The 25,123-nt window shown below is 57.3% G+C and overlaps 3 protein-coding genes and 1 long non-coding RNA gene across 10 annotated transcripts in view; 2 read left to right on the top strand and 2 right to left on the bottom strand.

Annotated features, from left to right (window-relative positions):
• Positions 1-322: 322 nt before the first annotated feature.
• Positions 323-11,355, bottom strand: VPS9D1 (VPS9 domain containing 1). 6 transcript variants are annotated; one of them, XM_074349137.1, is made up of 16 exons: positions 11,066-11,082; positions 9,736-9,811; positions 8,522-8,672; positions 8,278-8,367; positions 8,009-8,171; positions 6,592-6,703; positions 6,462-6,524; positions 5,999-6,051; positions 5,807-5,894; positions 5,580-5,665; positions 4,729-5,222; positions 3,579-3,708; positions 3,115-3,323; positions 2,739-2,823; positions 1,305-1,409; positions 323-1,036 (listed from the first exon to the last, which is right to left on the bottom strand). In XM_074349137.1, the coding sequence occupies exons 4-16, from the start codon at positions 8,333-8,335 to the stop codon at positions 835-837; spliced, it is 1,848 nt and encodes a 615-aa protein (XP_074205238.1). In that variant the 5' UTR covers positions 8,336-8,367; positions 8,522-8,672; positions 9,736-9,811; positions 11,066-11,082; the 3' UTR covers positions 323-834. The 6 variants fall into 6 exon arrangements, 5 of the variants coding, with proteins under 5 accessions (XP_074205238.1, XP_074205235.1, XP_074205237.1 ...); XM_074349134.1 differs by lacking the exon at positions 8,522-8,672 and having other exon boundaries at positions 11,066-11,355; XM_074349136.1 differs by lacking the exon at positions 11,066-11,082 and having other exon boundaries at positions 9,618-9,756.
• Positions 6,635-9,690, top strand: LOC141574332 (uncharacterized). The gene is made up of 4 exons (XR_012501227.1): positions 6,635-6,798; positions 7,855-8,441; positions 8,717-9,178; positions 9,554-9,690. It is a non-coding gene; the product is annotated as an uncharacterized LOC141574332 (long non-coding RNA).
• On the top strand, positions 11,271-24,951 carry ZNF276 (zinc finger protein 276). Its single transcript, XM_074349139.1, has 12 exons — positions 11,271-11,407; positions 11,630-12,095; positions 15,706-16,009; positions 16,197-16,243; positions 16,335-16,775; positions 17,744-17,822; positions 18,962-19,042; positions 22,827-22,937; positions 23,006-23,081; positions 23,189-23,306; positions 24,214-24,313; positions 24,382-24,951. The coding sequence occupies exons 2-12, from the start codon at positions 11,876-11,878 to the stop codon at positions 24,626-24,628; spliced, it is 1,824 nt and encodes a 607-aa protein (XP_074205240.1). The 5' UTR covers positions 11,271-11,407; positions 11,630-11,875; the 3' UTR covers positions 24,629-24,951.
• Positions 24,839-25,123, bottom strand: part of FANCA (FA complementation group A) — a 36,605-nt gene continuing 36,320 nt past the window's right edge. For both annotated transcript variants that reach the window (XM_074349132.1, XM_045506661.2), the window contains one exon: positions 24,839-25,086. In XM_074349132.1, coding sequence (XP_074205233.1) covers positions 24,979-25,086 — 108 coding nt within the window. In that variant the 3' untranslated portion in view covers positions 24,839-24,978. The remainder of the gene's footprint in view (positions 25,087-25,123) is intronic.

Raw genomic sequence — 25,123 nt, 5'->3', positions numbered from 1 at the left:
GCTAGGACCAGGCCACGTGCTGTCTTCTCTCCAGGGGCCCCCCAGTGTGTGCCCCACCTGGAGAACAAAGATGATCCTCAAGAACGCTTCAGGGTGAGTGCTCTGGGTTCCCGTCCTGTCACCTGCTTGGCCCCAGAGACTTGCGTCCTGGCCTAGAGGCTACAGCCCCAGGGACCCCACTCCTGTGCAGAGGCTGGGTTTGTGATGGACCCCAGTGGTCTCTGGGACTGTCTGGCTCTTGCTGGTCAGCTGTGGGTGGCTACGCTGCCCAGGCCTCCACCCAGCCAGCAGGGTACGGGGAAGTGAGCTGCACGGACGGGGATGTGAGTGACCTCTTTATTTGCAGCTGGGTCAGCAGCTGCCCAGGGGCCTGTAACAGTCAGAGTGGGCAGGCGCTGACTGTTGGGTTCACAGTGACCCAGAAGGGGTAGGGATTGTCCAGGGATCTCAGGATGTCCAGTGTCCACTGCCAAGGGTGGGAGTGTGGCTCAGAACCCCCAGACATGGACAGGTGACCTGGGGACACCTGGGCGTCTGGGACAGAGTGGAGTGGTCAGTGCCCAATGAATAAACAGCACAGCCTAAGCCCCCTGGGCCCCGGGCCTCTGTGGGGGTGACAGGCTCTCACCTCCAACAAAAAAGTGGCTCAGGAGACAGAAGGGTAGAGAAACCAGGTCTGCCCTCAGCCGGCAGCCCCTCTGTCCTTGGGTCGGTGGGGCCCTAGAGCGTGTGCAGCCCCCAGGGAGTCTGGTTTCCCTGCTGCGGTCTCTCAGAGGCGGGGACAGGAAGGAGGAGGGCCAGGCTCCTGGGAGCTGACTGCTCAGCCACACCCCCTCAGGAGCAGAGGGGCCGTCTTGAGCCCTGAGGGCAGTTGTCAGACGGGGCCAGGAGCCCCAGGAGAGCCTCAGCTCCCGCAGCAGGGGCTCCTGGACAGACCTTGGCAGGCCCGCCCAGGGCCCCCCGAGGCAGCAGCTCCACGTAGCTCAGGGCACTCTGCAGCGACGTCAGGCAGTAGCCCTCTTCTCCAATCAGGTACCTGCATGGAGGCAGGTATGGCACCTGTCATCTGGAGGGGACGCACCCTCACTGGATGCACAGGTCCCACAGAAGGCTGTGAGGGGGCTGGGCTGCGGGTGGCCCACTCCCCAGGCAGATGCTGCTCAGGGGATGGCACCCCAGCCCCTCTCAGCAGTGTGCTAAGCAGGGGTAGGGAAAGGGGGCTGTGGGCCATGGGCACAGGTGGACCCCCAGCTGGGGAGCGCAAGCCCAGACCCTGCTGGCGTGGTGCTGCCCGGGGCTCCTACCCCTCGTGGATAAACTCCTCCAGGGCCGCGCACTCCGACACCAGCTGGGGGAGGCCGCTTCTCAGGGCCACGAAGGACAGGATGGGCAGCAGGTCGTCGGCACCACTGTTGGGAGAGGGCAGCTGCTCTCCCTGGGCCCCTCAGCCCACTGGCCTCCAGGGCTGGGTATGAACTCCGGTCAGTGTGACTAGAGACCACCTAGGAGCAGCCAGGCCATCCCCAAACAGGGACCCTGTGCTGCAAAGCCCAGGGCGGGGTGGGGAGGCCCCACAGCGAACCTGCCTGAGCCCAGGGGACAGGATGAGGGAGAGGGTGGCCCACGTGCCAGGCAGCCTGCTCCCTCCTGGTCAGGTGTCACTCAGCTTGTCATGCCAGGTACCCCAGACCCTCTGCAAGAGGCACCTACGTGAGCAAGGGAGGCCCTAAGGGACACTTGGAGCCTGGCCCAAGGCCTCACAGCCAGTGGGCTCTGCAGTGAGCACGGAGGCAAAGCATGGGGTTTGAACTGGATGACCAGGGAAGCCTCACATCCCAGGGACTTCTGGGCGGCCTGGCCCCCTCCTCCCCAGGGACCGCACACCTGCAGGTACGCTCCCTGGCCCCTCGGACGTCCCTGGGAGGGAGCTAGTGTGGGCTGCTGCCAGGACTTGGAAGCACTTTCAGCCCTGGAACCCCGTCACCGGCAGCAACTCACTCTGCAGCCAGATGGCAACATGGTGAAGACAGCCGCTGAGAGCCTGGCTGCGTTCCCTGGCCAGACCCTGCAGCTGAGGCCCAGCACCCTGGCCCTGGGGGTGGGGTGGGAGTGGGAGGATTGCCTCCCTGCTGACCTCACACTCAGCTGAGACTCCCACCTGCCGCACCTGTAGGCCTCTGTGCAGGCAGGCGCCACAGCCTGCCCAGCAGGCTGCAAGGACAGGGGCCTTCCAGGCGACTCCTTCTTTGACACAGGGGTGGGGTCAGGAGGCAGAGCCCCAGCAGGTGCTAAGAGGACAGCAGCCCGAAGTGGCGCCAGGGCTGAGGAAGGAGGCTGCTGGCCACAAGTGGGTCCAGGTAAGACTAAGGTAGGGCCCAGGTGGAGAAGACCTCTGCCCTACCTCAGGAGGTTGGGCAGGAACCCCAGGGATGGGGACCCAGTGCAGGGAACACTGGGCCTGAGGTGGCTTCCCCGAGGCGTGTGACTGAGGGGAAGCACGCACTTCTGGGACGAGTAATCCTAAATTTCACCAGATGAGCTAGCTAGGGATGACAACATGCTGCCTGCGGAGGCTGGAGCCCAGGGTCCTTGGTGGAGATGGGTCAGGCGCCTGGCAGAAACCCATGGTCGTAGTGCCTGGGGCAGGGAGGAAGGGAAGGGTTCCCTCTTCCCCCAGGCTTCCAAAGGCAGCCCCCCAGCACCCAGGGCCCACCCGGGCTGTACCCCCTGGGACTCACATGGCGGCAGTGCCGGGCTGGGGTTCAGCCTCCTGGTCCCGGTAGTAGCCTTCAGCACAGGCACAGATGACCCGCAGGGCCCGCACTGTGGCGCAGAAGTGAGGCTTCGATGAGGGGCTAGGGACCCTGTCCCAGGAACATCTCCTGGGCACGGCTCCCACCCGCCTCACGTGCAGGGCTGGGCAGAGCCAGGCTGCGCCCTCCTGAGGGTACTGCTTCCACACCACTCATGCCCCAGAGGACACACCGCCATGGGGCATGAGAAGGGCCTGCGGCTCAGAGGTGAGGGCATGGACTCCAGGTCACCCTCTGAGACAGGACCCTGTCTTATCTGACCACATCCCCCCTTCTCTCCTCCCAGACCGTCTCCCCTTACCAATGCACTCCAGCTTCTTCTGGGGGCAGCTCTCCAGAACCAGCAGCCCCAGCTCCTGGGCTGCAGCACAGTAGGGGTAGGCACCAGCTCCTGCGGCCCCGGGGTCCTGTGGGAGGAGCTTGGTGGGGATGCCAATGGCTGCCGGGGGGGCGTTCCTGTACAGCTCCATGCTCCTGCCAAGGGCAGCCTCCCGGAGGCGGTGAAGGCTCCTGGGGCAGAGAGAGGCCAGGCTCAGCTGCCCTGGGACGCTGCCAGGGAGAGGATGGAGGCAGGGCTGGGGAAAGCTGGCCATGCCCCGAGTCACAGGAGGGTGGGCGTGGCACCACGTGCAAACCAGAAACACCTGAGGACTTCCCGAGAGTAAAAAGCACTGGCTGGAAGTACGAAGGTCACCTTGGGGCTGGAGATGGGGGCTGCGATGCTGCGGCAGTGGGAGGCTGCAGGGTACTGGGGCTGGGCCGCACCTGTAGACAGCCAGCAGCAGGGGCCACAGTGGGGAGAAGAAGGGCTCCTCGATGCAGGCCAGGCAGCGGTCCTTGGAGGCGGCCGTGTTCAGGCCTTCAAAAGCCAGGAGGGTCAGCGCGAGCAGCCTGTCTGCCGAGAGCAGAGCCAGCACAGCGGCACTGTGGGGATGGCTGGGACCTCTGGCCGTGGCTGGCAGCCCCTGGAGGTCACTCCTCCCCAGCTCAGCCAGCCCGGGATGCCCAGCCAGACCCCACCTGCCTCTGCCTCCACTCCCCAGGGGCAGCCTCAGTTGGGTGGGCAGAGCCACAGTTAGCTTCTGGGCTCTGTGGGAGGGCTTTGCCTGGCCCGGCCTTCCCTCCCCTTCAAACTCCGCAGCCTGTGGTCAGAGTAGGGGGTCTAGGCCCTCAGCCCCGGGGGCTCACAGGGTCATAACCAACTCCCCCAAGGGGCCAAGAGACAAGCCTGGGAAGGAGAACAGAAGACAGCCTCTTTCTGAAAAGGGTCTGTACCCCAAACTGTGGGAACCCAGATGAGCTTTAGACACACATTTGAAGACAAGAAATCAGAGGCCCAGGGAGATGAAGGACCCCCAGGAAGGAGGCAGGACTGGCCCAGGGCCTCCCTCACTGGTCCTGAGAAAACCCTGACAGCCTTCCTCCTTGGAGGGGATGTGGAAGTCACCTGCTGCCCTGGCCCCTGAGTGAACCCACACGCTATTCTCAGGACGGAGATGCTGAGATGAGCCCTTTGTCATCAACAGGTGGCACACACACCGAAGCCCTTGATCTGGGCTGACGTGGGTCCACCCATTGGCTCTGAGGGCAGACCCTTTCCCAACAGAAGACATGTAGACCAGGCTTGTCTCCTCGAGCAGGCAGTGAGGAGACAGCCAGGGATCGAGAGAGACCCTGGGCCCACAGCCAGACCCAGCTACCCTCCAAGCCCTGGTGCGTCCTGGCCTGCTAAGCAGACTGTGTGGCCCTGAGGAGGGTGGATGGGGAGGGCCCTGCAGGTCAGGGCTGGTCTGCCTGCCACCCAGAGGACGGCCCCTTTGCACTGCCCTGGGCCTACCCCAGGCTGTGACAAGCTTTTGCTTCAGAGCCAGTGCAGCTCCACCGCCCACCACTGCTGCAGGTGCGCGAGCCTCACCGATGGCGTCGTGTATGTCCTTCACCACGCACTTCAGCTGCTCTGGCAATGGCTCCTTCCTCACCCCTGGGGTCTGGGGCTCAGGCTGCCCCCCAGGGCCCCGGCCCCACCTCTCAGAAGTGGCCAAGAACTGTTCCAGGTCCTCAAAGGAGCTGTCCTTGCCTGGCAGGTGGGATGAGGTGTCCGCTAGGGGTGAGGGAGGCCCCAAGGGGCTGCTGTCCACCCCTGTGTCTGGGGAGCCGTGGTAGGGTGGGGGTGTAGCGGGGCTGGGGGCCGGGCCAGGCTCTGGGGAGGAAGGCAGGCAGTAGAGGCTCTGTGAGGGCCGGAGCCGCCGGCTTCCAGGAGTCAGCAGCCCGTCAGCATCAGGGGGCAGGGAACAGCAGCCAGGGGCTGAGGTGGCGCCCCCTGCACCCCTGCTCACGATGGGGTACAGTGCCCGGTACACTGCACACTGGAGCTTCCTCAGGAGCTGCGAGATGGGGTGGTCGGGGATGCTGCGAGCAGAGGAGGTGGCGTGTTGGGGCTGGAGGGGTGGGGTCACCTGGTCTGAGAAAGCCCACAGCCCTGCAAGGCCCTCACTGGACCCCTGCCCACCTGTAAAGTGGCCCTGCCGGGTGGGATTTCGGAGGACCGACTCACAGACTATTTTCCTGTGGGTAAATGTGGCAAATCAAGTCTGCCTGCCCTTGGAGAAGGCAGAAGGCGAGGCCATCAGCGCGAGGGGGCCCCTGGGGGCTAGTGTGGCCCGCTGCCCCTTGCAGTCACCCTCAGACCTCCCCCCGCTCTTTCCTTTTTAGTCCTTTTCTCTGCTGTCAGCCTGCAGCCCGGGGAGGGGCTGAAGGCCCTGGTACCTGAGCAGGTGGGAGACCAGGTTGGTCACCAGTGACAGGTCCCCTGGGCTCTTCTTGAGCTTGGCCCGCCAGTGCTTTGGCCAGTCCTGCAGGACAGGAGACCGTGGAGGAGGACTCGGGGAAGACCCTCCTCCCTCGCCAAGGCTGCACCTCAGGGGCCAGCGCCGTCCACTGATGCCCCAGCGGGAGTGGAGGGAAGGCCCTGCCTGCACTCGCCCCAGACTCACGTGGTCTTGCTCGTACTCCAGGATGGCGGCGTAGAGGGCCCGCTGCTCCCGCTCCTCGGGGGTCAGGGCGACCTGACTGCAGAACCTCCTGGGAAGAAGGACGGGTCTGGAGGCCTCAGGGCTGAACAGACAGGTGCAGGAGTCCCCACCTGTCCTGCTGGTGGCTTCTGGGCCCAACAGGAGGACACACACCTGTTGGCAGCCTCCTGGAGCCGCAGCCGGCGTTCTTCCATCTTCCTCTGCAGCTGGGGCAGCCGAGTCAAGGCCCTTTCTTTCTGATTTCTGATGCGGTGTCCCCTACACACGTGCACAGACCTCTGGGATGTCCTGCTGTGCTGGATACAGGGTCGAGCAGGGTGGGTGGAAGGAGGGGCAGGGCCAGAAGATGGGCCCACTCAGGGCAGGAAGGCAAGTCCTGGCTGACCCGAGGGGTGGGGAGGAGCCTGTGGGTGCTGAGAGGGCCAGGGCGGCCTGTGCAAGTGTGGGGAGGGCAGAGGCAGCCTGGCTAGGCAGGAACCATCCCGAGGACATGTCTCTCTGAAACTGGAGGAGTTCTCCCACACCCAGACCCTGGCACCCTTACCTGCCCAACCCCCAGCTGATGGTCACACTATGAATTTCTGCCCCTGAACACCAAGCATGGATGGAAGGATACTGTCTCCTCCCGGGCTCTGGCGATCACTAGGTTCTCCATCATCTGCCGCTGCAGGGACAGGGTCTAGGAGGGAAGGAGGAAATCAGGCCCACTCCCCCCACCAGCCCAGACCCTCCTGGGCCCCACTCACCAGGGACGTCTTCTGCATGGCCTGGCTGGGGTCCAGACGGGCCATCCGGGCCTCATATGCAGCCTTCAGCTTCTGATTCTGCAGGGAGGCCTCCTCCAGGGGTGTCAGCTCCCTGGAATGGTGACAGGCTGCTGTCCAGGCCCCAGGAAGCCCAGGAACACTCTGGTCACCTGAGGACCCTTCCTGACCCTGCCCTGAGACCAGAAGGTGAGGAGGTGGTGATGGGGCAGACAGGAGTGTGAAGGAGGGATGCGGTCCAGGGTGGACGGGAGATACCTGCCCCGCTGAGACATGACCCTATTGGCAAGACTTCTGACTTTTCAGCAGAACCTTGACCCCAGACCTGTATGCAAGTCAGTTACATGTGTTTGGTAACAGCATGAAACTCTTTGAAGGCACCATGTGGGCCAAACAGCTAGGTTAGTTTGCAACCCATGAAGGGAAAGTCAGGTCTACCAGATAACAGGCGCTGACAGCACCCCTCCCCACTGCCCCCATCAGAACTTTCTGTCCCGCACTTTCCTGCTCTCGGGGTGGGAGAAGGTCAGCTGTGGGGACACAAGGCAGTCCTGGGTCGTGGGGTGGAAGTCTGCGCAGGCAGAGACAAGGTGGAGCAGTGGCCTGAGGCCTGGTAGCAGCAGAGCCTGTCCTCCACTCATCCTGCTGGGATTCTGGCAACTGTGTCTGGTGTCTTTTGTCAGTTCTGGAAGACTGCCTTAATCTCTTCAAATAACACCCCTCTTGTATTTTCTTTCTCATCTTTTTCTGGAATTCTAATAACCTATGTTGGCCATTCCATGTCTTTTTCAAATTTTCTTTTTTTCTTTCTGTGTGTCTTTCTGGGTATCTTTCAATCTTTTATCCAATTCACTAATTGTCTCTTCAGCTGTGTCTGCTCTGCTGTTATAAACTTGTCCACTCCTTTTTGTGTACATGTGTGGATATTTACAGGAGAATATAATTTGGTTTTTTTTTCTGATTAGTTTAAAAATAATTTCATTATTTTTTATTTCTTTTCTGCTTGGTTCTTTATTTGACCCCTAGTATAAATCAGGGTCAGATCTTACAGCTTCTTGTTTCTTGTAGGTATTTCCAAACTTGCTTTTCATTTCTCTAAAATGTAGAGAGCATGATGGTTTCATAACCTGTCCTGTAACTCTATCTGAAGATTTGCAGGTCTGTTTTTGCTACCATTCCTTCACAGTTTCTTGTTTCTTTCTGTGCTTGGTTATCTTTGACTATGTACCATTCATTTTATGACAGCTGAAGGTGATTTTCTCCAAAGACAATCCGAATTTATTTCTGCCAGACACCAGGTATTTCCATCCTGGGACCCATTTTGACTAAATCCACCATGGTCAGCTCACTTTGCCTCCAAACCCAGGCTCAGCCCCCCTTCCATTGTGCCCCATCTTACTTCTTAGAGCTTTGCGACTCTACCACCTGAAGCTTCTGGAAGATCTCAGGTGGCAGAAATGGAGAGAGCTTGCCTCCCTCATCCGAGTACACTCGGCGGTGTCGGCTGGTAGGCGAGGGGGCAGGAGCAGCCACAGGCATGGCTGGCTTCAGGCGTGTTTTCCCTGAAAGAAAATGTAGTTAAGGGTCCACAGGGGGCTCCATGTTGCACAAAGGAGATGCAGACTCGGGGTGGGGGTTACCCCAGGAAACCTTCTGCTGAACACCCACCAAGTTTGGCGGCTGTTGACTGGGCCCTCTCCAGACACTGCTCCGCCAGCTTCAGCATCTTCGACGTGTCCGGGGGTACAGTTTCTGCTTCTGGGGAGCAATGGACAAGACAGTGGTCACATCAACCTATCACTAATCAGATTCTTGCTGCGATAAAAACAAAGGCAAGCCCATCCCCTCCTAACCTCTGACCCCTGGGTGATCCCACCCCCTTCTCATCTCTGACCATCAGCCCTGGGTTTACCTTCTGGCCCTGGTGTGTGTGGCTGTCCTGTCTGTCCTCTTGGCTAGACCATCAGAGTCTTCTCTCTACCCGCCTGGGCCTTTTATCCTCACTGACACAACTTCACTTGTACTGACAGCCCTGCTCCAGCTGGGCCCTGCCGTCACCATGGCTGTTTCACAGAGACAGCTTTTTCACCCATCTTGTGCCCTCCAGCTGTGTTCACCCAACCCTGGTGCATCGGGGGACTTCTGTTCTGCACCCCCTCCTCTGGGAATCACTCCTGTCAGCAGACTCTCCTGTGGGAACTACACCTGAAACCCTGCCCTGGACGCCGCCAGCCCCTCAGCACACCCTGTCAGCCACCTGATTCCCACTGAGACTGCCCACCCACCCACATCCTGCCTTTCTCTGAAAAGCTCCCTGACCTCTCTCCTCTAGGACAGCTCCCTGGGACTTCCCCCCACCATGCCCTCCTCCCAGTCTTCCATCTTGGGGTGCCCAGAGCTCTGCTGAGCTCCCTGGCTCCCCAGGGCAGCTCTCCCTCTGGCGATGCCCACCTCTCCCTGTCCCCTGTTGGGCTGCTGGACATCTTGAGCAGAATGTGCTCATGACAGACATCTCAGCTCCTGCACCTCCCACCCCACCAGACTGTCCACTGTCTCCTGAGAACGTCCGGTGAGGCCCATCTTCACAGTACACCTCCCAGACCCCTCCCTCCTTCCCACTCCAGGCAGTCCCACCACTGTGGTCCTTACTGTGGGAGCTTCCTGGAGGCTGTGCTTCCATGCTGGCCTCTCCCCACAGAGACTCCACGAGCTTCCCCTCAACCGGACAATCCTAATCCCCCCATGGCCCTGCCTGCTGACTGCACTTTCTCCTCCAGTTGGCCCCCTCCCTGTATCTGGCAACCACCCTCCTCTCAGGGCCTCTGCACATCCGTCTGCTGGGAATGCTGCCCCCAGCCCCCAACCTGTGTGCAGCTCATTCCTCCCTGAGCTGGGGTTCAACATCCAGTCTCGGGTCTCTGCCTGACCACCTCTATCCCCTTAGGCACAGCACCCGTCCCTTCCTGCTCCACGTCACATTTATGCTTCCTGAGTGCTCAGCCATTCACCTTCTGCTAATGACCAGGTGGAGAGGACACAGGACACCCCCAGGCCTGGGACCCATCAAAGGCTAAGCTGTCCACAGTCTGCCCAGCACGGGAGGAGCTGCAAGGCTGGACGCTGTACCTCTGGGGGTCGCCATGTCTTCCAGCAGCGCCTGGGAGATGTAGTGAACGGTCCTCAGGTACTCTCTGTATGCCTCCTGTGCCAGGGAAGAGAAATGGCAGGGGTCAGGCCGGAAGAGGCAAACAGTCCATCGTGCATACTTGGTGCCCTCGTGGTGCCTGCTTATCTCAGATCCACCTGCTACAGCCAGACTGGCTAGCTGGTAACCAGCTGGGGCACAGAGAGCACCCCTCTTCCCTAGACCTGAAGCCAGCATCACTGCTTTTTTTTTTTCAGCGCAGAAAGGAACTGAGGTTCTCATTCAGTGCACCAGGCAAACGAGCCTTGGCAGTAACTGCTATTTTTCAGTCTGTGCAACAAGTTTCTGTCCTCTGCAACTCAGGGGCCATTCATTCGGTTGCTTAAAATATATATATATATTTTCTGGAGGTTAATGAGGGAGTGACGTTGCAACTCTTAGAATCACTTTCTGGCTTGGGTCCTGGAAAATCCCTTTCCTGAACCCCAGAATAAGTACTCCCTGGGCATGCAAGAGTCTATAAAACACGAGGATATTGGCACTTTCAAGGGTGTGAGCATTCTGTTTAGGGCTCCCTTCCAGAGCTCAGGGCATTTCCAACCACAGCATGGTGCTTTGTTTTTTGTTTGTTTTGTTGCATCCCAGTTCTCAAATTACCCACCTTTAAGTCTACATCTCAGGGATAAGGATAAAATGGATTCCGGGAAGGATTTCTGACTTGTAGGGGCACTTGCTGCCCTAGAAAACCAATTTGGGGAAAGCAGCGAATGGAAGACCAGGATGCCTTTCTTAGGCCCCGCGGCCTCCTCCCCGCCTTGGGCTCCCCAGTGTGGCTCGACCGGCTTTTCCACGCGGTCATCACCCTTCGGATTAACACCCGTTCCGGTGACAAGCCACACCCCTCCCCCGCCGGTATTTTCCTTCCAAACAAGCTCTGAAGGCGACTGGAAAGGCGCAGTTAACGTCTTATGAATTCCTTCCCCTTTGGAGATCTGACTAAATCTGCAGGGTCCGCCCCCAAAGTCACACACACGGAGTTGTCGGCCGGATAACCTTTGGAGGGCTGCTTCACGGACCCTTTGGAATCCCCTTCACAAATGAAAACGCCTCGCCTCCAATTTCCGACTCGCTGAACAGACGGGAAACCCGAAGGCAGGAGCCGGCGGGAGCTGTCCAAGGTCACAGCCGAGGCCCGAGCCAGCGCCCCGCGCCGCCCGAGGGGCCAGGAGGCGCCCACTCGCGGCCCCGCCCTCTCCCCCGCCCACCGGGCGGCAGCGGGTCCGCGACCGCCCCCGCCCCGCCCCTCCTCACCCGGGGCCGGTTGCTGGTGTCCAGCTCGATGGCCTCGTTGGCTAGCTTCATGGCGCACTGCAACGGCTTCACCGCGCCGTCCCCGGCCGCAGCGGCCATGGCGCCGGCGGGGGAGGCGGTGGGGCAATCGAGGGGCGGGGCGGGCGGCTCGGGCCCCGGAACGCAACCTGCGCGGGTGCGGGCGCCAACCGAGCCGCGGACCGCCGGAAGAGACCGCACCGCACGGGTGCACTTCCGGCGGCCCAGCCCCCGACGCGCCGCGCGCTCAACTCCTGGGGCCGAAGCGGCGGAGGTGGGGCCGCGGAGCTCCAGATAACCGCCTCACGCAGTTGCCACGAGTGTGTAAGTGGTACTACCCGCGCCCTAACTCCATGGCGGTGACACGCCAACAGCGCGGGCCCTGCCTCTTGCCCTCCCTTTCCCGTGCCGCCCCTCCCCTCCCCCATCTCTTCGCCCCGCCCCCTTTGCCCCTCTCCTCGTCTGTTGGCCCGGGGCCTCTCTGTTCACCCTCCTCGGCCCCATCACTCGCCCCGCCCCTCTCTCATCGCCCCGCCCCACTTCCAGTGAGCCCGTTGGAGCCGAAAGGCGGAGTCGAACGGAAACGAGCGAGCGCAGTCCAGCCGAGCGGAGCACACGTATCCTAGACTAGCTGCCTGGCCCGGCTTGCCGAGCGCGGCCGAGCGGGGCCGAGCGGAACCGAGCAGGGCCGAGGAGGACCGAGCAGAGTCGGCCTGGGCGGAGCGTCAGGGCCGGTCTCCAGCCACCGCCACCGCCACCGCCACCGCCACCGCCACCGCTACCGCCACCGCCATGAAGCGGGACCGGCTCGGCCGCTTCCTGTCGCGCGGGGCGTCGGGGCAGCGCGGGAGCTCGGGCGGCGGCAACTGCAGCGGTGGCCGGGCCCGGGGCCGCCCCGCCCGCAGCGGGCCGAACGTGGAGGAGGAGGCGGCGGCTTTGGTGGCGGCGCGGCTGGGCTGGGGCCCGGTGCGGGCCTGCGGGGACGCGGGCGAGGACGGCGCCGACGAGGCAGGTGGGTCTACCGGCAGGGCGCGAGGGGCGGCGGGGCCCCCGTGACCACTGTCCGCCCGTGACTTCCCGGCCCCCCGCGACCACACTCCCCCAGGGACCACTGTCCACCCGGAACTTCCCGGCCCCCGCTGCGGCGCCCGGCCCCCCGGAACTTCCCGGCCCCCAGTGACCACCGTCCCCCCAACCCCCAGCCCCCGGGCGGCTGCGCGCCTCAAGCAGCGGGCAGGCCTTCCCGCTGGGAGGGGGGCAGTGCGGGGGCTGTTTCGCAAAACAGCTGACCCTTCGCGCCGACTCCGAGCTCGTTGAGGAATTGGCGCTCAGGCTGAGCGGCGGGGGCTTGGGTTCCAGGCGCGTTTTCGTCCTGCGCTCTGTAGCTTTGAGGTAATTGCTTCATCTCTCTGGGCCTCAGCTGCCTGTTCCTTGATTCAGTGGGTTCCCTCGAGAGGCCGTGCCGGCCCGGCAGGGCTGTGCGTTGGGCCACGGTCTCCGCCTGATGCTTCGCCCGCTCGGCTGGTGCCGCAGGCCGAGACGGAGGCGGCATCCTCCGCCTTGCAGACCGGACCGGCTCCTTGACGTTTGTTTCAGGAGGGTGGTGCAAGAAGGGATGGAGTTTCCAGCCTCCTCCATCAAGTTCCGCAGCTGAGGAGGCATGATTGACAAGTAGCACTGTATTGGCTTCAGGTTTACTTTGTTACTGACTCTGCGTGTGTGTATGTTGTGAAGTGATCTGTGAGGCTTGTTAGCAGCTACCACCACATGTAGTTACAGGCTGTTTCTTTAGGCTCTAAAGCTCTCAGCAGTTTTCAAACGCACAATACAGTACTGTGCCGCAGTAACTGTAGCTACCTGACTGAACACCACATCACCAGGACTCGTTTTATAACTGGCAGTTCCTCCCTTTGACCCCTTCACGCATTTCACTCACCACCCGCCCCAATCTGGCAACCACTAGTCTGTTCTCCATATGTATTAGGTCAGGTTTTTTTTTTTTTTTAGATCCAAGTATTAGTAAGATCATATGGCATTTATCTTCTTCCGTCTGACTTATTTCACTTAGTATAGTGTCATTAAGGTCCATCTGTGTTTTTGGAAATGGCAGAATTTAGGATTTTCTCATTTTTTATGGCCAAGTAGTATTCCATTGTGTATGTGTACCCCAGTTTCTCTATCCAATCATCCATTGATGGACACTTTGTTTCCATACCTTGGCTGTTGTAAATAGTGCTGCAGCGAATGTAGGGGTGTCTATACATTTTCTGGTTAGTGTTTTCATTTCTTTAGGATAAATACCCAGCAGTGGAATTGCTGGACCATATAATAGTTCTATTTTTATTTTTTTGAGGATTTTCCGTACTGTTTTCCATGGTGGCTGCACCAGTTTACATTCCCACCAGCAGTGCCCAAGGGCCACCTTTTCTCCACACTCTTGCCAGAGCTATTATTACTTGTCTTTCTGATGACAGCCATTCTGACAGGTGTGAAGTGATACCTCCTTGTGGCATTTCCCTGATGATTGGTGACATTGAGCACTTTTTCAGGTGCCTGATGGTTATCTACGTGTTCTCTTTGGGAAAGTGTCTATTCAGGTCTTCTGCTCATTTTTTAAACCAGCTATTTGTGTTTTTGCTTGTATTTTGTTGGGGTTGTATGAGTTCCTGACATGTTTGGGATAGTGATCCTTCATCAGATGTAAGATGGGGAAACATTTTTTCCAATTCAGTAGATGGCCTTTTCATTTTGTTGACAGTTTCCTTTGCCCTGCAGAAGTTTTTTAGTTTAATGTGGTCTCACTTGTTTATTTTTGCTTTTGTTGCCTTTGCTTTTGGTGTCAGTTTAAAACATCATCTCCTAGACCATTGTCAAGGAGCTTACCACCATGTTTTCTTCCAGGAGTTTTATAGTTTCAGGTTCCTTAATTCTTTAATCCACTTTGATTTTGAGTGTGGTGTAACATAATGGTCCAGTTTCTTTTTCTTTTTTCCCCCTGCATATAACTGTCCAGTTTTCCCAACACCATTTATTAAAGAGAGTCTCCTTTCCTCATTGTATGTTCTTGGTTCCTTTGTTGCAAATTAATTGACTGTATATGCATGAATTTATTTCTGGGCTTTTTATTCTGTTCCATTGATCTGTGAGTCTATTTTTATGTCAGTCATATACTGTTTTAATTACTACAGTTTTGTAGTATAGTTTGAAATCAAGAAGTGTGATGCTTCCAGCTTTGTTCTTTCTCAGGATTGCTTTGGCTATTCAGCGTGTTTTTTTGTGTCCATATAAATTTTTCTTTAAATTTTCTTTTGTTGGGGGGGATGTAATTAGGTTTGTTTGTTTGTTTACTTGTTTACTTATTTATTTAGAGGAGATACTGGGGATAGAACCCAGGACCTTGTGCCTGCTAAGCATGTCCACTACCGCTTGAGCTATACCCTCCCCCGGTTCCATAAAAATTTTAAGATTGTTCTATTTCTGTGAAAAATACCACTGGGATTTTGATAGGGATTGCATTGAATTTGTAGATGTGTTGGGGAGTACAGAGATTTTAACAGTATTAATTCTTCCATTCCATGTGTATGGAATTATCTTTCTACTTATTTGTGTCTTTAGTTTCTTTTATCAGTGTCTTACAGTATAGGCTTTTTGTCTCCTTGGTTAAATTTATTTCTAGGTATTTTATTCTTTTTGATGCAATTGTAAATGGAATTGTTTTTAAATTTTCTAATAGTTTGTTATTAGTATATAGAAATTAACTGATGTTTGTGTATTCATTTTGTATCCTACAACTTTAATGAATTTGTTCACTAGTTCTAACAGTTTTTTGGTGGAGTTTTTAGAGTTTTCTATATATCGTATTTCATCTGCAAATAGGGACAGTTTTACTGCTTTATGATTTGGATGACTTACATATTTTTCTTGCCTTATTGCTCTGGCTGGAACTTCCAATATTGTGTTGCATGAACATGGCGGGAGGGGGCATCCTTGTCCTGTTCCTGATCGCAGAGGAAAGCTCTCAGCTCTTGACTGCTGAGTGTGATGTTAGCCCTGGGCTTCTCATGTATGTCATGTTGAGGTGCACCCCATCTGTGCCCACTTTGTTGAGGTTTTTATCATGAATGGATGTTGACTTTTTATCTTTTATTTTGTTAGTGTGGTGCAGCACAGCAAATGATTTGGGATGTTGACCATCCTTGCATCCCTGGAATAAATCCCAGCTGACCTCTGTGTGTGACCTTTTAAATGTATTGTTGAATTTAGTTTGCTAATACTTTGTTGAAGATTTTTACATCTATGATCATAGGAATATTGGCCTGTAACTTTTCTTATTTTGTGGTGCCTCGTCTGATTTTGATATCAGAGTGATACTGGCCTTACTGTGGAGGCATTTAGAATCCTTTGAAAGTTTTTCTAGACCAGAATGCCCTCTGCTAGCCATATCTCCTCAAAGGCTGTATATTCAGCCAGGTGCCCGGAGCCAGAGCCCTGTGTTTGGCCCAGATGTGGGCCTGTGTTTGAGGGACAGGTCTGGGGAGGCCCCAGCGAGGGTTCTTCCCCAGCCAGGAGCGTCTGTGCAGCGGCAGCCTCACCGTGCTGTGCTGTTTCTTGTGCTTGCCCAGGAACAGGCCGGACCCTGGCCATGGGGCACTGTCGCCTGTGCCACGGGAAGTTCTCCTCACGGAGTCTCCGCAACATCTCTGGCAAAGCTTCTGGAGGGAGCTCAGAGAGGCTGCCCCCAGGGGAGCGTGTTTTCATCAGGGACTTCCAGCGCCTCCTGGGGGTAGCCGTCCAGCAGGACCCGGCTCTGTCTCAGTTTGTCTGCAAGAGCTGCCATGCCCAGTTCTACCAGTGCCATGGCCTTCTCACGTCCTTCCTGCAGAGAGTCAACGTCTCCCCGACGGGCCACCGGAAGCCTTGCGCAAAGTAGGCGTCCCTCCCTCGTTCTCAGGGAGAGCTGGCAGAGAAGGGGAGGGTGTGGGGGAGGTGAGGGCCTTGGGGCTGCCCTTGGACAAGAAGCCTTGGCTGCACATTAGCAGCCACCTGGGGAGGGGCACGCTGGATCCTGCTCACTGCCAGCCCCACTCACATGAGCCACGATGATCCTTTGCAGGGTCGGTGTCCAGCCCCTGCCAGTGGAGGAGGAGGGAGCATGTGTGGGTGAGTGTGCCCCGAGCATGGGGTTGGGGTGGGCCCAGGGCAGGCTGGGTCCTAACCAGCCTGGGGCTGGCATCTCTGTGCCTTTCCTCAGTGGACCTGATCACTTCGAGCCCCCAGGGCCTGCGTGGCTTGGTGGAGTGGGTGCACGGACATGCAGCCAGCTGTGGGGCCCTGCCTGGCCTCCAGAGGACCCTGTCCTCTGAGTACTGTGGCATCATCCAGGCCATCTGGGGCTGCGACCAAGGCCATGCCTACACCATGGATGCGGACTCCAGCTGTGGGGCCCTCTTGCTGGACAGTGCTTTGGGAGTCAAGTGGACGTGGGACAAGGAGACTGCCCTTCGGCTCACCCAGCATCGTGGCTCCAGCCCCCCTGGGGCTGCCCCTCAGAGCTCCCAGGACAGAGCGACTGTGGCTGAGACCGGGATGCTGCCCAGCACAGACACAGCCCCCTCTCCTGCAGATGGTGACCCTGTGGGGCCTGGGCCAGGTCCCCCGCCTCAGCCAATCCTCCCCGCAAGTGGGGCCCCAGGTAAGAGGCTCTTCTGGGCTGTCAGACCAGGATTCCTAGTCCTGAGCCAGGCAGGCCCTCAGCAGCAAGTGGATGTCTGCACCATTGTGGCACTGGCCATGGTTTCATGTGCAGAGGGGCCAGGCATGGGGAGCGACCAGGAACCAGCCTTGGTTCCTCCTCGTGGGCCTAACAGCAGGGAGGGCGAGGTCCCTGTTCCAGCACTACTAGGAGGGCACGCTCATCTGTGTCCAGTCTTCCTCTGAGCCTGCTTGGGGCCAGGGGCAGGGGCGGGAGAAGATGGGGCCTCGTGGAAGATGGAGACAGTTGGTGTATTGAGCTAGCTGCAGGTCATTCTCTGGGCCTCTGCCAGCAGCCTGGTGACACCCAGTGAGACCAGTGTGGACAGGCTCCTCTGCTGACTGACCGAGGGGGAGCACAGGGCCCTCGTTTGGGGCCTGGGGCTGCAGCCCTGCGTGTTGGTGCAGTTGTTGATGGATGTTGTGCTGGGAGGGCCCGACTGGCTTCCTGCTTGCTTCTCCCAGCTCCACATGTGCCCCTGTCTGTGTATGGGGTGCTGGGCCACTCCTGTGGGCAAGTCCTCGGGCTGTTCAGAGAGCAGATGCTGGAGGGTGAGGGGGCTCGTGTTGCAGTGCCTTAGAGCTGCTTGGCTTCTTAAACCGTATGCATGCAGCTTCGTTATCAGTGACTTTTTAATGTCCTCAGACATCCACAAAGTATGAATCTTCCTGTCCCCAGGTGACTGGATTCAGCCTCTGGGGAGGGGTGGGGCTTGTGCTGCTGTGGGGCTTCTTGGCGCTGCCTTGCTGACTCGGGGCCGGTGCCCGGCTACGCAGGGACCTTGGGGAAGGGCTGGGGGTGGAGGACCGCAGGCCCTGTCTTCAGACATACACTCAGCTCCCTGAGGGGAGCACTGCCTCTCTGTCTGTGGGTGACGGGTGACTGGGGTCTTGTTCTTTGTTTCTCAGGACAGTTGGGTGAGAAGCAGGTTCCGACTCCAACCTCGGATGATCGGGTAAAAGACGAGTTCAGTGACCTTTCTGAGGGGTGAGAGAAGAGTGGGTTTACGTAGCCTAAAACCTCTCCCTGGAAACCCAGCTCTGCTGTCCTCGGGGCTGGCTGCTTGTGTCCTGCTGGCCTCTCTCTCTCTGTTGGGAGGACAGGCGTGGCCGGTGCCTTGCACTCCTAAGCAGGGGCTCCTGGGTCCCAGGGGCACCTCAGACCCAGTGGAGCTACCAGGAGGCACAGCTGGGTGGTGTGGAAGTTATTCTGTGAAGATGGTACTCTGGCCAGGCCTTTGCTGATTCTGGCCTGTCTCCAAGGCCTGAGTTTTGTGCCAACCCCAGATGTGACTAAAACAGAAGCCAGTCTCTGTTCCTTTATCATAATGTGATTGTGACTTGGGCTGGAGACCCCTCAGGAGGACAGCCTTTCCAGGAAGGGGCATCTGTTTGCTCCAGGGGCCACTAACCCCTCCCCACTTCTGACAAGAGAAGCCCTCAGGGTGGAGGCGGCGGCTGACCCCCCCCCCCCCCACTGCCATAAGCTTTGGCTGAACTGCAGAGGCACCTTCTTCCAACATGCAGAAGGACACCATGATTTTTGGTGCCGATGACAGATGACTAAGGTGCTGGACACGCCCCGGCATCAGGAGTGGCTGTGGGCTGCCCCTCAGGCCCTGCCAGCCTTGGGCCTTTGTCCGCCGTGGGGAGGCTGTGGCGTGCCAGCCAGGCTTTGTCTGCCGCTGTGCAGTGAGTCCTGTTTTGGGAAGGTTAGAGGCGTATCTCTTTCTGGTCTTGCTGCCTGCTGACCTGTCAGCGGGGCAAGTGTCTCGGTTGGGGGAGGGGGGTGAGGTGACATTCGGCATATCCCTTCCTGAGAAGCCCAGTTCTGTGAGGGTCTTCATGCCCTGCCTCGGGCCCCCATACAGAGGCCCTTTCCGAGTCCGGATGTGATGAGAAACGTGGCTCACGGGGCCGTCTGTGTGCGACCGTGGCTTCCCCTGCATTAGGGGGGAAGAGACTTGGGGTGGTTTGAGGGGTTTGGAGACTTGGGGATTTTTAAGACCGTTTCAGGGGAACTAAAACGTGGACTGTGGGGATCCACGTGGTGTCTTTAGACAGGAAGTGCCACTGGATCTGTCACGTACCCCAGGGCTCTGCTGAAGGCTCCCTCTTCTTCCCCAGAGACTTCCCAAGTGAGGACGAACATGGCAAGAAGCAGAACGCCCAGTCCTCGGACGAGTCCTTTGAGCCTTACCCAGAAAAGTAAGGGGCCAGCCCACGGGGTGGGGGTGGTGTCCAGCGGGTGACATGAGGGGCAGTGGGACCGGATGGAGTCTGTCTTGCTCAGCACACTCATGGTTTTGCTTCTGTTGTGGCCTGACCTTCTAAGCCCTGTGCAGTGTGGCTACTGCACGACCTTGGAGTGGCGTGGGGTCACAGCTGGAGACGTGGCCAGCCGGTGCTGAGGTCCTGCGGCTGCTCCCAGCTCCGCCCGGGCTGGTTCCTGCCCTGCCTCCACTTGGGGTCACCCTTCCACCCTCTGGGTGGTGCTGTCTCTGGGAGAAGGCGGGGTCCTGACAGAGAAGGCTGATTTTCATGTCCCTTTCCTCCAACTCTGTGCCCATGAACACCCCAAACACCTCAGTTTGTCAAGGTCCACAGTGGCATTTTACATAGAATGAGATAGGAGCACCTCAATGTCACCCAGAAAACACAAAACAAAAATGGGCAGCAAGCTCCCCTTCCTGTTTTCCTTGAAATCCTGACATGGTTTGTGGGTGGAGAGATAGGACAGGAGGCTCAGGGAAGTGACCGTCAGGGCAAAGGGCTGAGTCAGAAGCGCTGGCCTAGGCCGAGTGAGAGTCAGGCGGGCCCTGTCCCAGAGCCTCGGCCACAGGCTAGGGAGACTAGGCCTGCCTCCAGGAAGGCCTGCTCCCTGCTTAGTGGACTCCAGAATCCAGCCTTATGTCCTGGTGTTGGGTGGGGCAGATGGGATCAGGAAGGGAGGGTCTGCTCTGAGCTGGGGCCAGCACTCAGGCATCTTCACTCCCTGGGTTTCCACGAGGACCAACCCCGAGTGTGCACATAGGTCCACGCTGTAGGCGGGGGACACGAGGTGTGATCTTAGAGACCTGCGGTAACATGGATTCTCAGTGGAGGCTGGCCCTGGGGGAGGTGGGACTTCAAGGTGGGCGTGCGAAGCTCTGGGCCTGGTCCTGACCACCACTGGCTTCCTCAGGTGCTGTGGTGTGGGGTGGGCCCCTGTTCTACAGATGTGCTCCAGTCAGGCAGACAGGAGACCTGGCCATGCTGACCAGGGTGCTATGGCTTGAGGAAGTGAGGGCTGGGAGCCTGGGGGACTGCAGGGAGGGAGGGGCAGGGAAGGGAAGCTAGCAGCGGGGAGGCCTCCTGTGTCTGCAGGGACCCCGACCCCATACCCTTCAAGGACTCACGGGAGGCCTGTGTGCTCTCTGAGGCCTCCTGCTCTCAAGGAACGTGTGGTCTAGTGTGATCACTGGCCATAGTCTGGCTGCCGGAGGCTCAAGCCACACAGAAGGGCTGGAGGCTGGCAAGGAGGGGCTGTGGCCAGGTCACAAAGAACAGTTATTGGACAAGGAGGATGGGCCTAGCCAGTCCCTGGAGAGGGGTTTGTTAATGTGCAGCTCAAGGACGAGTTTATAATCTGTTATGGTAAAATAGGTATGACAAAATTTGCCATCTTCAAGTGTACAACTCAGTGGCATTGAAGTCTTTTCACAATGTTGTGCAGCCCTCACCACTATTTCCAGATGTTTCCTCGTCCCAGACAGAAACTGTCCCGGGGAAGCAGTGACTACTCCCCTCCCTACAGGCCCTGGCAACTCCTAGTCTAGGTACCCCTTCCAGGGCCCGTGCCGGTGGGAGTGCACAGTGTGTGTCCTGCTTCTGGCTCTTGTGCTGAGCATGTCTCTGAGGTCCACCCATGGTGTTACCCGGGTCAGAATCTGGTTCCTCTCTGGCTGAACAATAATCTACTGTGTGGATGGACCACGTTGTGTTGATCGATTAGTCGTTTTGGATGGTTTACACTTTTTGGCTGTTGTGAACAGTGCGCTGAAGGCTGATGTGACAGGTATCTGAGACTGTTTTCAGTTCTTTGGGTCATGTGTTAACTCTGTTAACTTTCTGAGGAACCATTTTCTGCAGCAGCTGCACCATCTTGCATTCCCACCAACAGCACACAAAGGTTCCTGTCTCTCCACATCTTCACCAACACTTACTTTTTAACAGTCATCCTAACAGGTGTGAGGTGGTGTCTTCCCTCGTCCATTTCCCTAGTGGTTAGTGATGCTGAGCGTCTCTTGTGAGCTTGTATCTTCTTTGAAGAAATGTCTGTTTAAGCCCGTCTTTTAGCTGGGTTGTCTCCTGCTGTTGAATTGTAGGGTGTCTTTTACTTGGTTAGTCTCTTGACACTGTTCTTTCGTGCACAAAAAATGTTTAATTTTGAAGTCCAGTTTACCTGTTTTTCCTTTTGTTGCCCTGCTTTTGGTGTCATATTTAAGAGAACTACTCCAAGGTTGTGAAGATTTACCCCTAAGAGTTTTAGCTCTTAGATTTAATTTAGATCTTCCGTCTATTTGACTTAACTCTTTATACGGTGTGAAGTAGGGATCCAAGTCCAGTCTTTTGTCTGTGGGGAGCCACTTGTCCCAGCACCTTTTGTTGAAGAGACTGTCCTTTTCCCATTGAATGGTCTTGGAACTATGTTGAAAGTCAGCCAGTTGTGCTTATAAGGGTTTTTTGGGGGGGCTCTCAATCATTCAATTGGTCTGTCTCTCTTTATGTCAGGACCACACTGTTCTGACTGCTGTTGCTTTGTAGCAAATTTTGGAATCAGGAAGTGTGAATCTTCTAGCTTTGCTGTCTTTCAGAATTGTGTGGCTGTTCAGTGTCCCTTGAAATTCTATGTGGGATTTAGGATCTTTCTCATTTTTCTGAAAACCACCATTAGGAGTTTCACAGGGACTGAACGTGTAGATTGCTTGGGGGAATGCTGCCATCTGAACAATTCTAAGCCTTCTGTGAACATGGGGTGTCTACTATTGAAGTCTTTCTTTCGGGAGTGTTTTGTAGTTTCCAGTGCACAAGCATTTACCTTTCTTGGTTAAGTTTATTCCAAAGTATTTTATTCTTTTTGATGGTATTGAAAATGAACTGTTCTTAATTTCTTTTATGGATTGTTCATTGTTAGTGTACAGAAACAGAAGTGGTTTTGTGTGTGGGTTTTGTACCCTGCAACTTTGCTGGATTTATTTTTCTGTGTGGGTTCTTTAGGGTTTTTACATAAAAGATCATGACATCTGTGAATAGAGGTGATTTTCTTTCCTTTCTAATTGAGATGTTTTTTATTTTATTTTTTATTTTTTGCCTCACTGCTCTGGCTAGGGCTTTCCAGTCCTTTGTTGAATAGAATTGGTGAAAACAGGCATCTTTGTCTTGTTCCTGATCTCAGAGGAAAAGCTTTCAGTCTCTCACCAGAGGATGAGATCAGCATGGACTCGTCATATATGGCCTTAGATGTTCCCTTCTGTTCCAAGGTCGAGTGGGGTCGGCAGCCGGCACTTCTCCCTCCAGCTTGTCTGGTTGCTGAGTCAGGTTCCAGAGGAGCTGACTCTGATCTTTTTATCTAGCTTAACAGTTGGTGGTTTTGGTGGAGGGACTGACCCCTAAGTAACCCCAGCTTCACCATTCCCCGTGCTCCCTCTGGAGTGGTTCTTTTGTTTAGAACCAGTAAACTGGTCCTGAAAACCCATTCCTGGGTCCAGGATGGTCCGCGTCCCTGTGCCCAGCTCTCCTGCAGTGGCAGTGCAGGGCCCCCACCTCCCTGGAGAGTTGTTCAGGCTTTGGTGGCCGAGGTCACTCTGAGGGCTGGCCAGTCAGCACAGTGACTGAAGCGGCCGAGCCCTGGAGGCCTGAGAAACCCACCCCTCATATCTGAAGGAAGAGGAGAGGTATATATGCAGACAGAGGTCCGAGCCGTCGCTGACTCTGATGGTCTCTCCTCCAGGGTCTCCGGAAGGAAGAGTGAAAGCAAGGAAGCCAGGAAGTCAGAAGAACCGAAACTTCGAAAGAAGCCTGGGCCCAAGCCGGGCTGGAAGAGCAAAGCCCGCTGCGAGAGGTGAGGGGCTGGGTCTGGGGCCACGCGGTGCGTCAGGGCTGTGGCGTCACGCGTGCTCCGTGTTGCAGGGAGGAGCTGCCCACCATCTACAAGTGTCCACACCAGGGCTGCACGGCTGTGTACCGCGGGGCCGACGGCATGAAGGTGAGGGGCCGTGAGGGGGGGCTGCTGGGCAGGGGCCTCATGAGGCGGCCTGGGGAGGAGCCCGCAGTGCAGGCCAAGGTGTGCAGGGTCCCCCATCTTTCCCACAGAAGCACATCAAGGAGCACCATGAGGAGGTCCGCGAGAGGCCCTGCCCGCACCCTGGCTGCAACAAGGTGTTCATGATCGACCGCTACCTGCAGCGCCACGTGAAGCTCATACACACAGGTGTGCCCACCCCCCTCCCAGGATGGGCTGCCGGGGTCATGCGGTGCAGGCAGCAGAGAACCCTCGGTGCCTTCCTGTGAGTTTATTGTGGCAGTTTTCTTAATTGTTACTTTAAGAAGATGACAGTCTATGCTTTTTGGATTATAAAGGTAACCACGTCCACTGTAGAGACTGGGAAAGGAAAGAGCACATGGAACGGTGCCCTTGCCTGTTACCAGGAGCAGCATGTGAGGGTTACGCCTCTGGCTCTGCACGTGTGCCTGTAGCCCTGGGCTCATGTGCCTGACTCACACGGGCCGCTCCTGCCCAGAAGGCAGTGCTCCTGACACGGTGATCCCCTTGGGTTGAGTCAGGCTGCTGTGTCTCAGTCCAGCCACCATGGTCGTGACTACAGGCAGTTTTATGAACATGGAGGGTAGACTGTAAGCCAGGATGGCCGTGCCTAGGAAGGGAGAAGCGTGCCTGTGCGGCTCTTCCAGAGAGGTGACACTGGGGGAGGAATGTGTGGCTGCCGCCCCAGGTGCACGTCCAGGACTGGGGTCAATGGGAGGGGGTGACAGTTCGGTTCCTGTTGAAGAATGTAAGAGATTGATTTCCAAAGTCTGCGCCCCTATGGGGTGGGGCCCAACGTGGGGGTGACTTCAGCATAGCAGTAACTCTGATCACTTCCTCCAGAATTCATGCTCAAGGCACTAGGCCTCCTAAGCTTATGAAAACAGGCTCCAGAGGAGGTGTGCACAGTGGAGGCGGCCCCAGGCAGGTGACGTTTTCAAGCAGGTTGGAACTGTCTCACCTGTGAGTCTGTGGGGCTCAGTGCCCCGTGCTGGGGCACTGAATGGACCTAGCGCTCACAGTGGAGCTTGGGAAGGGTGCTCGGTGCCTGTAGTCACTTCATCTTGGTCTGCAGAGGTGCGAAACTACATCTGTGACGAGTGTGGACAGACCTTCAAGCAGCGGAAGCACCTCCTGGTCCACCAGATGCGCCACTCGGGAGCCAAGCCTCTGCAGTAAGTGTGGGGGGCCCTCTCCCTGGCTGCAGTGCCCACTCCCTGGCTTATCCGCCACTGTCCCCCAGGTGTGAAGTCTGTGGGTTCCAGTGCCGGCAGCGGGCGTCCCTCAAGTACCACATGACCAAACACAAGGCTGAGACTGAGCTGGACTTTGCCTGTGACCAGTGTGGCCGGCGGTTTGAGAAGGCCCACAACCTCAATGTGCACATGTCCATGGTCCACCCTCTGACACAGGCCCAGGACAAGGCCCCGCCCCTGGAGCCCCTGCCTGGGCCGGTGGGGGGCCAGACTGTGAAGGCTGAACCCACATGAGGGCACGCCAGCCCTGGAGCGCAGCCGGTGGTAAACCCTAACCCTCATGCCTCACATCAGATCTGAAGGCACAGCTCTGCTCAACCAAGACCTCCACCCCGAGTGTGGGAGGGTGAGGGCTCTGTGTGCGGCTCCTGTTGCCTTTCTGGCCACTGCTCCGAGACCAGCAGTTTGTTTTTCTGTAACCCCTGAGTGACTTGGCGCCAGATGCAGATTTTAAATGATTGAGTTCTCTTTCCAACTAAAGCAATCAAGATTTGTAACCCACTTTTCGGTGCGACAACAGCTCCATGTTACGTGTATAATAAATTATTTACAGAGGAGCAGGGCTGTGCCCTGGGCAGGTTGCATCAGGAGAGACAGGCTTCTTGGTCGAGGTCAAGGTCGAGCACAGCCTGCTGCCTGCTCAGGAGGGCGGCACTCACTTCTGGGTCACAGTCTGCACCAGCGGCTAGCAGCTGCAAGGAAGCATGTGTGCTGAGCCCAGCGCTGCCC

The sequence above is a fragment of the Camelus bactrianus genome, chromosome 21 (assembly GCF_048773025.1).
Source record: "Camelus bactrianus isolate YW-2024 breed Bactrian camel chromosome 21, ASM4877302v1, whole genome shotgun sequence".
NCBI lineage: Eukaryota > Metazoa > Chordata > Mammalia > Artiodactyla > Camelidae > Camelus > Camelus bactrianus.
The sequence above is the reverse complement of the archived record's forward strand: the minus strand, read 5'-3'. Positions and strand labels throughout refer to the sequence as shown.

What these genes read in the sequence shown, in the direction of transcription:
- ZNF276 (XM_074349139.1), top strand. Translation starts at nt 11,876, where the DNA reads ATGAAGCGGGACCGGCTCGGCCGCTTCCTGTCGCGCGGGGCGTCGGGG. An exon ending in TTCAGTGACCTTTCTGAGGG is followed by an intron (nt 17,823 to 18,961) that starts GTGAGAGAAGAG and finishes CTTCTTCCCCAG; the next exon opens with AGACTTCCCAAGTGAGGACG. An exon ending in GCGGGGCCGACGGCATGAAG is followed by an intron (nt 23,082 to 23,188) that starts GTGAGGGGCCGT and finishes TCTTTCCCACAG; the next exon opens with AAGCACATCAAGGAGCACCA.
- VPS9D1 (XM_074349134.1), bottom strand. Translation starts at nt 11,164, where the DNA reads ATGGCCGCTGCGGCCGGGGACGGCGCGGTGAAGCCGTTGCAGTGCGCC. An exon ending in CCAGAGCCCGGGAGGAGACA is followed by an intron (nt 6,052 to 6,461) that starts GTATCCTTCCAT and finishes CGGCTGCCCCAG; the next exon opens with CTGCAGAGGAAGATGGAAGA. An exon ending in TGGAGTACGAGCAAGACCAC is followed by an intron (nt 5,666 to 5,806) that starts GTGAGTCTGGGG and finishes CCTGTCCTGCAG; the next exon opens with GACTGGCCAAAGCACTGGCG.